This window comes from Aphis gossypii, chromosome X (assembly GCF_020184175.1).
Source record: "Aphis gossypii isolate Hap1 chromosome X, ASM2018417v2, whole genome shotgun sequence".
NCBI lineage: Eukaryota > Metazoa > Arthropoda > Insecta > Hemiptera > Aphididae > Aphis > Aphis gossypii.
This window is the reverse complement of record NC_065533.1, coordinates 56149580-56161697: the sequence shown is the minus strand read 5'-3', so window position 1 is coordinate 56161697 and position 12118 is coordinate 56149580. Positions and strand designations below refer to the sequence as shown.

The 12118-nt window shown below is 27.6% G+C and overlaps 1 protein-coding gene across 1 annotated transcript; it reads left to right on the top strand.

The window, feature by feature from the left end:
- The first annotated feature begins 2989 nt into the window (after window positions 1-2989).
- On the top strand, window positions 2990-11646 carry LOC114125288 (zinc finger protein 271-like). The gene is made up of 3 exons (XM_027988882.2): window positions 2990-3261; window positions 6946-7101; window positions 7177-11646. Exon 3 carries the CDS (start codon window positions 7238-7240, stop codon window positions 8522-8524), a length of 1287 nt encoding a protein of 428 aa, XP_027844683.2. The 5' UTR covers window positions 2990-3261; window positions 6946-7101; window positions 7177-7237; the 3' UTR covers window positions 8525-11646.
- The last annotated feature ends 472 nt before the right edge of the window (window positions 11647-12118 follow it).

Sequence of the window (12118 nt, the reverse complement as noted above, 5' to 3'; positions counted from 1 at the left end):
CTACAAATACTGCAGTTTACGCGTATACTATACCTAACATAGTTACGTGTTTGCAAGTAGGTATAACTGATAAAAACTGTGTGGGTTTAAATTATTTTATTTTATTTTATTTTTTTTTTTTTTTTGTATTAATTTGACCTATTTCGCAATCATTATTCAGTTGGCATTATGACGTTATGAATAATTTGTTCTAATATTACAATAAGGCGTAGCTAACTATACCGATGTATAGGTATGTATTTTAAAACTGTTATTATAATATTAGGTACTCGTATTAATTGTATTGTGTGATGGCTTAAAAGTTTAGACTCGTGGTTCATTCTAATAAATTTAACTCAAATAATTTCAGTCATATTTTTAACAATATAATGTAATGCTATTAATAATACTATATTTTACATTTCATATTATGGTTAATGTCTGAAGGTTATAACTTATAAAAGTTCGCACTATAAAATATTTTTAATGTTACGAGTTATGTATGTAAATAAAATACTAAGGTGTTTATATAGATATAATAAGTTACACTCAGATATTATAGTATGAGTATTTAACCTGCAGTTAGATTATTCATACATTTATATTTACTCATTACTCGTATATTTAGGACATTTAGGTCATAACTTGTCGGTAACATTACTAACCAACACAAACATAGTACCCTCTTTCTCTTACAAATTGTTAAATCACTTAAATCCAAATGTATCCCAAAATTAAAAAAATTTGATAACTAAAATATCGTAAAATGTGCTTGAAGTTGGCTAATTGCCAATGTGACATCACGTTAACATTTGTATGTAAGTATAATATTATATAATATTATACACTAAAGTATTTTCAAAATAGTTAGATTAATTTTAAGCCATTGCCTACTTATACTGATAGTATAAATTTAAAAGTTAATCAATATATACAGTCACTTATTATTTATGATATAAATATATACTGTTCTCTATTATAATAATTAATAGTATAATAAATGCAATGTTTTCGGTGACAATGTATTCTACCGACCGTATAATTATTTAATATAAAAGCAATCTAAATATACGGGTGGCTCAATAATTTGAAGTTGGTGGGACATATAAAAATCTTCAAACTACTGAATATTGAGTGTTCTAATATCCTAAAAGGTTCAAAATATCGAGAAAGCAAACAACTTATTGTCTATTGGTAAAATTGTAATATGTGTTTGAATGATGAGTTTTACGATATTTTCATTTTTAAGAGAGTTATTATGAGTATTTCTAAGTTGCAATATTTTTTGGGAGGAAGTACCTAATGCGAAAGCGGTTCCCTCTCGGTCGTCGATTCAACCTGGAAAAAAAAAAAAGTTGCAATAGTTTAAAAATGTCACCATCCTTATAACAAACCATAGAAGAGACTTCAAAGAAAATGGCCATGAAGTATTCTTGAATAATAATAATACAAGTATATGCTAAATATTATACTAAATTATGTTCATAACTCGCTTAAAAATTAAAATATCGTAAAAAACCGACACTCAAGTACAAATGACACTCTTACAAAATATACATTTGATAAAATATTTTAGATTCTGAACGAAGTGATGAATGTATTGATTTTACAATGATGTGTGTTTTTTTTTTGTTCTGGTGTCTGTGACAGCATAACTTGTCGAAATAATGCTTCAATTTCAAACTTTGGGGGTGGTTTCCAATGGCAAAGTGAATATCTTTGGTGCATTATAGAGGTCAAAAGTAAACATTTTCCAACAGTTTTTAAAAAAATCAAGAAAAAAAATTAAAAATGACAGAAAAACGGGAATTTTCATGCAAAACCAGTTTTGGACCAAATCGATTTTTTTATATGAATGTTATTCAAATACTAATCACTGTAAATACTTGAAATTTTCACCAAATGTTTATATTAGTGTTACCTATATACAGTTAAATATATTTATACATTCATACAGTTCAAAATATTTTGACTATTTTTGAGCTATATATAGACAACTGCAGAAATTTTCGATTTTCCTAAGAACTTTTTTTTGAAGTGTCAATAAAAAAAATTTTGGGAGCCCAAAAAAACTCAAGACTTTAATATAAGATTTCACATAAGTCACTCTTATCGTAGTAAAAAAAAAAATCAAAAATCGTGAGTCTCAATTTTTTTTTATAAGCGTTTATAGTTCAAACTTTTACGAAATATGTCAAAATCGTGACAATTTGCAAGTAATTTTGTAGTTGAAAAATCATAAAATTGTTTGTGTTTATATCTAACATAAAAAAAAATTCGATACTAAATTTTCTATAAGTTTTCCTTCAAATAGCTAAATAGAAAACTCGAAGCGTTATTATAGAAAAAATGTTATGAGCATTTGAATTTTAAATTTTAATACAGTATAAGTTTTATCTGTTATTCAGTCCATAGGTACCTATGCATGTAGACTAAGAAGAGCAGCTCCATTTTAATCCACGTCGAGGTGGATGATGAGCATAAATAACTATTGTACCTACCTACCTACCTAATAAAGTAAGCCTGTAGAACTTAGCAGTGATCTATCAACGTTTTCGAACAGAGATTTCATGTGGTCATGGATTTGTTGAATTTGAACGTGAGTGGAAATTTCCTATTAATTACTTAGGAACCTACTTACATTGACTATAACCATCTAAATTATTATTATTATTATATCATTTATATTGTATAACACGATGATAGCAGTTCAATACTGTACAACAGTGAATGAAACAACAGTTGTGAACAACTATGTGCCTATGTAAGTTAGGTCAACATATAATATATCATAAAATAATATGTATTATATTATTAATATTACGTTGTTTTTCATGTTTTAAAGAAGAGCGGGAACATTATATTTACTACCACTTATACTATCCTTTTGAATTACTCACTAGGTATTAACAATACTACACAACTGACGACTGATCACAACTTACCATAGTCTTACTGATAATACACTATCATTGATATAATCACTACATTATCACCTTTTCAAAATGTTATTACTTATTATTTGTGTTTGAAACTTATAACATAATATTACAAAAAACATAACATGATGTTTTAAATTTTAATACTATAAAATACAATATTGAATAGTAATATTAGTAATAACATTTAATTGTTCAATACTTTTCGTAGCCAAATCTTAATGTCACTTAGTTTATTTTTATTACTTGTTGGTGACTTTCCATCGATCATATTATAGTATCATTAATTTTTATCCATGTCTCTTGGATACCTCAACTGGATCTAATGTACTCATACATTCAGGTATATTACTAAGAAATATTTATTTTTATTTACTGGTAACCATTTGAGATGAAACTAAGGCATATTGCATATGACACCTAATGGTGTTTGCTGCAGTCTGCAAGAGAGCCTTTGACACCACACAAGTTTTTTACATTTCATATTAATTTCATTATTAAAGAAGTCCTAACACATTGTGATAGTAACAGTAGAGGTAAATTATATTAGCTGCATTTTAAGGCTACTGCTACAGTGATGTCAAAACAATATAATTTTACTGCCACCGTTATAGTGCTATTAGTTTTAGTGTTAGAGTGAATTGACCTATTATAAAATTTAAAGGTAAGATTATTATCTAGATCCCTGTGTAAAATGTTATTGATATTATTATTTTTAAGTAAGTTCTGATCATTTTAAAATGTACAGTTTCATAAAAATCATAATTTAATTAAAAATCCTATGAACTAAACCTAATCTATGTAGGGATCTTACCTTTAAACTTTATTATAGATTAACTTACTCTAATATCACAACTAACAGCACACTATTGAAACTGGTGAACAAAAATTTGTTATGTTGTACTTGTGTAAGACTGAAACAACACATGCGAGTACTATGTCCTCTTATAACATATATATATATATATACTATATAGGTAGTATTTTTTAATTCACAAGTCTTATTCTATTTTATTTGTTTGTTTTTTAATCCACAAGTTATATTTTTATAGAATTTTTAACCATTTAAACAAGCTATTTGACTTTTTGTTTTTTTATTATATTTTTACTTATTTGCTTTTCATCATTATTCATACAATCACACATTTCTTACTTATTGCTGCAATTTTTGTTCTTACTATTCTAATTTGATCATCAAATTAAGCAATATCCTAAGCACTGTATTTAATGTTTTACTTAAAATTATAAGCAACTTCATCCATCCTCTAATATTTATTATACCATTGTTTTAATACTTGCATAAGTATATGTTTAAAATAATATGTTATCTTTGTGTAAATACTACTACAATTAAAGTTTTTTTTTTGTTTATCAATCCAAAGATTAGTCTAACAATTAAAGCAATTAAATTAAAATATTTTGTTTAATGTAACCTATTAATATAATTTATTTCTATATCATTCGCTATAGTGATTTTGTATCAATAAATATTTACATTTTTTCAAAGACTACTCCATACCTCTTACTCCAATGAAAATTAATATCCTTCTTTTATAATTGATATAACGCATAAAATTCAATTTTTCAAATTTCAAATGTATAATAAAATGTAAAATGTATATTTTATAACCCTCAAATAGAGTTTATCTACATTCAACTTATTTAATTTATGTGACACCAAATCATACTTTTGTTTACATTTTTTCATTTATTTAATATCACCTAATTAAAAAAAATAATTTTCTGATTTTTTTAAATTTTCTAAATCTATCTGATGTATATTGAATTGATCAGCAACTTAATACTCCAAATACACATCTAAGCACAATTTTTTTAATATATTGATTATCAAATAGGTATTCCTTTGAATAGAATTTGATGTAGACTAGTTTTTGATAATACGATCCTGACAAATGTATCACTGTATATATTTTAAAAAATTCTCATTATAAATAATAATTCTGAACTTCTTTAAACTTAATAAAAATTATTATTTATTTATTTTATTGTAAATATTAATAGATATCTACTTTATAAAAAATATAAATGGAATTACAACTGTTATTTTTTGGTATGATTTACTATAATATAATTAGCCCGTTTGGCCAGTGGCAGATTCAGGGGAGGAGCACGAGAGCACGTGCCCCCCTGTCAATTTTCTATCAACATATTTTTTATGTTATTACCAGTATCAAATAAAAGAAAAATACAGTAAATAAGAATAATACTACCTACTAGCATAAGTATTATTCATTATTTACATTTAAACTGGTAAAATGAGTTACAGACTTCAATTCGACCTATAAGGCAATAAAGTATGAGAATCTATAAAAATATTTATATTTATTAATGACTACATAATATAATATGTATAATTACTTGCCTATATGTAAAAATTATTATTTTGATGTGTGATATTATGGAATCAACATTATATTAAATATATTACCAAATACCAATTTCATTTAAAATAAGAGTATGTAATATGTATTATTAATTATGATTAATTTTTTATATTTGTCGATTAAATTTATTTACTTAGTAGAAATGCTTAAAAATGTAATACAAAGCTCTTCATAAGTCATTAATAAGTCACAATTAAAAATATTGAACATAATATGTTAAATATTTTATAGTCACAATATTTTTTTATTAACGTTTAAAGTTAAAATTTGGAGAAAATTTGTCAAAAATGCAAAAAATGCAAACCATTTTTAGTTAGAGATTTTTAGAGAACTTTTATTTTTTTATACTTAAGTTTTGAAAATTTAATTAAAGATTTCCTATAAGTATTTTGTACCTACTAAAACCATTAAATCTAAAAAATATATTTTTAAAACAAATACTTTTTATTAGTTCAAATTTAGATGAAACTACTTATATTAAATAATAGGTACCTAACGATGTTAATTATTTTGATTTAAGAACATTATTTTTTGGAACTTAAATTTTTTAAATTTATTATATTATTATGAATTTCAATATAGACAATGATGTTTTTGATTTATTTTAATATATTATCTGTTTAGTGTTTATATTATTTTCCTATTTTTATTGTTTTACAGTATTTACAGATAGATAAAATTAAATTTTGAGTTATTTAAATTTTTATAACATGATATTATATTATATTATTATTATTATTATTATAATTAAATATTACATTATCTTAGAAAAATTATACCAAGCTACCATAATACTAAAAGTAAAATAAATTAGATACTTAAATATAAATATCAAAAAAGATTTCTTGAAATTTACTTTATATAACTGTTAAATGCTAATACTCTAACACACAGTTCACACTGTCTCTACTTAAAATCGTTTTTATATTTTTATAGACAATATATTATTGAAATCAAATTTTAAACAATTATATCAATGACCAACTGGTTATATTATGTGTATAGAATAATGTGATGTATTAAGACAGTTAAATTCTTAAAATTATGATCAACCCACAAGTCCAATAAAAACAGTTATAAATTAATGCACAACAAAGAATTGTTTTGTAATTCAAAAATAAAAACTTGATGAAATGAAGTGTTAATGATAAATTAATTGTTTTCATATTATGAATGTTTAATATATAATTAAAGGCTTCCTATGTGTTTTTGAACATTTTTAAGAGCATGTTTGAATTTTTTAATTCATGAACATATTATTAAAAACTGATATTATCAAGTATATCGAACACTATTGGATTGCATAATGCGTGATTTGAAAAGTTTCAAATTTTTATTTTGTACTATTTATTTTACATTTATTTTATATAATATACTCTATTATCATTAAAAATAATTGTTAATAAAAATTATGTTTTCTTATATACTCTAAAATTATTTAACAAAAATATTGCTCTGACTGTTCCGAGTATTTAATCAAATCATCACAAAATACTTTAAATTAAGTTACGTTAGGCCGATTGCTATTCAACTTTGAATCTTACGATTGAAATCGATTTTTATTATTTTATAAATATAGCTTTTAATCGCATATTAGTCATACTCATGTATATTATTAATAGGAATACAAACACGCTGGCAGCTGGCAAACAACTTCACAACTGATAACGAAACCCGGATAAATCGACAAACCAGTGAAACCGCCGTCTTCAAAATCGCAATACCCAGATTATCTGGTTACCCCACACGTTATTTAACCAAAAAATAAATACGATTTGGTATGCGTATTAAAATAAAAAAAACCCATTCCATACAAAGTCGACCAAATCGTTAACCTTTGGTGTCTTTTTCAGCGGAACCCGATAGAGCACACGCCGTGACGACGTCGGTGGTGTGAGACGAACTACTCGTAAAATGACTAGCGAACTCTCGGACAACAGTTCGAAGACTTCGTGTGCGGACGACAGACCGTTCACGTGCAGCGTTTGCAACATGACGTTCACTCTGAGCAGCCATCTGACCAAGCACCGGCGGACGCACACGGGCGTGGAACCGTACCCGTGCGATATCTGTGATAAGTCGTTTGCCGATAACGGTCAACTGATGAAACACCGGCGGACACACGCGGTGGAAAAACCGTACTCGTGCGACTTGTGCGACTCGTCGTTCGCCCAGATCAGGCATCTGAACAAACACCGGCGGTCGCACATGGGCGACAAACCGTTCGCGTGCGACGCGTGCGACAAAGCGTTCGCCGACAACAGTCACCTGACCAGACACCGGCGGACGCACACGGGCGAGAAACCGTTCGCGTGCGCCGTGTGCGACAAGTCGTTCGCCGACAGCGACGGTCTGACGAAGCACTGGCGGTGGCACACGGGCGAGAGACCGTACCCGTGCAACGTGTGCGACAAGTCGTACGCCGACAGCAGCAGCCTGACCAAGCACCGGCGGTCGCACACCGGCGAGAAGCCGTACTCGTGCGACGTGTGCGACAAGTCGTACTCTCAGAGCAGCCACCTGGCCAAGCACCGGCGGACGCACGTGACCGAAAAACCGTTCCCGTGCGACATGTGCGTCAAGTCGTTCACCGACAACGATTTCCTCACGAAGCACCGGCGGACGCACACGGGCGAGAAACCGTACCCGTGCGACCAGTGCGACATGTCGTTCGCCCAGAGCAGCAATCTGACCAAGCACCGGCGGACGCACACCGGCGAACGGCCGTACGCGTGCGACATGTGCGGTCAGTCGTTCGCCGTCAGCGCCAGCCTTACCAAGCACCGGCGGACGCACACCGGCGAGAAGCCGTACCCGTGCGAGGTGTGCGACAAATCGTTCGCCGACAGCGGCAGTCTGACGAAGCACCGGCGGGTGCACACGGGCGAAAAACCGTATCTGTGCGACATATGCGACAAGTCGTTCGCCATCAACGGTAATCTGACCAAGCACCGTCGGATACACACGGGCGAAAAACCGTACTTGTGCGACGTGTGCGATAAGTCGTTCGCCGACAGCAGCGGTCTGACCAAGCACAAGCGTACGCACACGGGCGAGAAACCCTACGCCTGCGACGTTTGCGAAAAGTCGTTCAGCGACAGTGGTACTCTGAAGAAGCACCGGCGAATCAAGCACACACAACCGGACCAACCGTTTTTGGCGAACGTGTCGAAAGACGTCATCACTCTGTCCAACGCATGATTGTCACCACAGATATGTTTTTAATGTTAACAGTAATATTATAGTTTTTTATTATTCGTTCGACAGTGTAGTCATATCGTTGCAAGTGAATACGAGAGGGGTAATAGGATAATCGCCCTCTCCCAGGCCCGTAGCTAGACCAAATTTTCAGGTGGGGCAAATTAAACTTTTTGGGGGGGGCATTATATATAAAAACAATGCCTTTCTTATATTTTTAATATTTCGCCCCCCCGTGGCTACGGGCCTGTCCTCTCCCGTTTAAACTGATTCCCGAGAAATTATAAACCTGTCGATTTAAGAATCTAGTTTTTAAAATTAAGTATGTACATTGTTAACTTATGTATTTAGTTCTTACTTATTTTAGTTTCTGGTAGCATAATAATAATATAATATACCATTATACTAGAAATTAATGTTAAGTACATTTTGATAAATTTATTATTTAGAGTTACTATTATACTATATATAAATGATAAAAAAATATTTATAGGTGAATGAATTATTAACAAAGAGTAAAGACATTAAATATTATTTTATGAATGTTGATAAATTAATTATGTAAGCATAGTAAAGATGGGCGATGGTGAATTGCGCCCAATAATTTTCAGTTATAAATTTTTATGTAGTAAAATGCGCTCATACTATCTAATTTAAGAGCGACTTTGAATTTGTCCGTTTTAAACACATTTGTACATTTATTGGTGTAAAAACCAAACGTAACCATTAATTATTATAATATTAACGATTTTATCTGCTGACCTTCCTCCAAATATTTGGGCATCAGCTTCGTAACATTAACACTTTGAATCTTTCTACAGTCATTTTAATAAAAGCTTTTATACTCCTCATCATCATATTTATGATTTTATGAATAAAATATTAGAGTTACAGTCCAAAATGTACATAAATTTCAAAACAATGGAAAAAATTATTCAACAATACAATTAAAATACTATTACGAGAGCTGAATGTGTAAAAATGATGTCTCATTAGTCATTACTATGCTGATATATAACTAATAATTTTATTATACTATTTACTCTATATTATATAATTAACTTGATATTTTAGTATTAATTTTTTTTTTTTTATTATTATTATTTACTGTAAAAAATAACCTAAAAATATTTAAAACAACTTATTAATCCTATAATATTAAAAATAATTTTTGGAGGATAGTGATAGTCGCCTCCTCACGTTGTTCTCTGGGTAATGCTAAATTATGATAATAAAAATAATATTTCTGTTGGGCGCAATTTCCTACATAGAAATTTATACCTAAAATATACTGGGAGCAATTTGTGTTTTCTTATTCTTGATATTTTTTGTGGTATATATTTGTACACTAATGTAGTTTCATAATTTGAAAAATCACGTCTCTTTAACACCTACTGAGATATTAATAATATAACTAATATAAGTAAGATAATAGAATTGATATTATAACCTATAATTTTTGAGTAATAAATAATTTATTTTTCTATGTTTGCCACTAAAATATCTTTTCATTTTTTTTTATTTGTTTAGTATAAAATATTTTGAATTCATACTTTTGATATTGTGGTACTAGTAAATGAACACTCATAGTGATAAAACAAATTTATTTTGAATATTTTTTGGTTTTAATATAATGTTAAGAGTTTTTTATTTTACTTGAAGTTAGAAAGTTTATACTTGTTTGTATTGAAAAGAGTTAATACCTTAACTAATAAAACATTTAATAATTGTTACTGTTTATTAAGATTTTAATAGATACCTAAAATTCCTAGCAATGTAGTTTTTTTTTATTGATTTTTTTATAAATGTATCTATACTGTTTGATAAATAATAGGTACACAATTTCAAAATTCATACTCGTATTTAAAATCTTTGTTATTGTATACCTAAAACAAAAAGTAGTAAAAACAAAAAAAAACAATTATCGTTACATTTTATAGCTGTGTTCATCTACTAAAAATAAATTTTTTATTATTTGTGTGTAAGTGATTAGTAAAACTTTACTTTAATATATTAACACCCAGGACTAACAATGTTGGGTAAATAATAATAATAATAATATTTCTTTATTACGGAAATAAATTCTAATTACAGTTTTTTTTTTTCATATAATCATAACACTTATGGGTTTTTGCTAATGATTATTTTATGGTTGTAAAAAATCTTAATTAATTGTCAAATTATTTTACTTGTAATATTGATAAAGTATTATAATACTGTTAGCTAATATCCTAAAATTAAAATAATGACTTAATATTTTATTCTTAATTTTAATTAATTAATGTTATATGATATGTAATCAATTGTATTTTATTAAATTTATTAAATAATGAATTGAATTATTTTATTGGATTTCAACATTGATTAATTGATTAAATAATTTAAATACAAAAGTTCCTATAGGATAAATTTTTAAAAAGGTTTAATTCTAAATTGTATTTGTCAGGCTTTTAACTAAGTTAAGTTACTTTTTTTTTCTTCTGGAAATACAAATCAGACAAAAAACTAATTTTTAAACTTAGTTCATATATTTTATTTTATTTTATTAATCAAATGAGTGTTAAATAATTAGTTAACTAAGCCTACCAGTCTTGACAAATTGATGATATTGAATTCTGCTGGATGAAAAATTTTTTTTGACTAGAATAAAAAACAATAACATCAATTCCAAATTAAATTGAAAAAAAATATTAATTTTTAAATGTACAATATATCATATTTATAATATTTTATAATTAATGTAAATATTAATAGTGTTATTTTTATTACACTAATTTAGACATAATTTCCACATTTAAAAAAAGTATATTTATTACTAGTACCCACTATACCCACTACCCAGTATATTGTATTGAATAAAATATCTGTATTAAAATTAATATATTAGTATAAAAAATATTTTATTTAGCATATCATATCATTATGGTTTAAGGGCCCAACATTAATATGCCCCAATCTCGAAAAACTTTTAGACAGGCCTGGTTTGAATTAATTGTTGATATAACCGTTGTTGAAAAAAAAAAGAATTAACATAATCTTCAATGTGATGAAATATTTACAATGTGTACAATAAAATATATATATATATCAATTTTTTTTTCAGAATAAAAATTTATATTTTTTTACATTTTTTAAATCTATTTTCACTAATCATTGATGATTTGTAATTTCTTATAATATTTTTCGTACCTCCTGAAAAATTAGGTTTTAGCACATAGGAGGTTTCTTCATGTCAACGACGTAATTCAATAATTTAACAAATTAATCTGGTTAAAATAAAAGTATGAAATAATCAAATTCAGAATATGCCCTGTTTTTTTAAGAAATGCATTTTGTTAAATATTGTGTATTTATATTATATAAATGTATCAATCATTATCAATTAATCGTTAGTTATTAATGATATTAACTATTTAGCCAAATAATTAATATTAGGTATAATTATCATTTATTATTATTTACCAGCAAGTAATAAAAATTTAATATTATTTTTAAGTTATTACTACATAGTAAAATAATTTAAATTATAATACAGTTAATCCTCCTAAAATTTTGTTAGCAGTGTCCGTTATTCAGAAATATCTCTATTGTTATTTT

Bases quoted from the DNA above. Each gene is read 5' to 3' on its own strand.
- LOC114125288 (XM_027988882.2), top strand. From the start codon at position 7,238: ATGACTAGCGAACTCTCGGACAACAGTTCGAAGACTTCGTGTGCGGAC.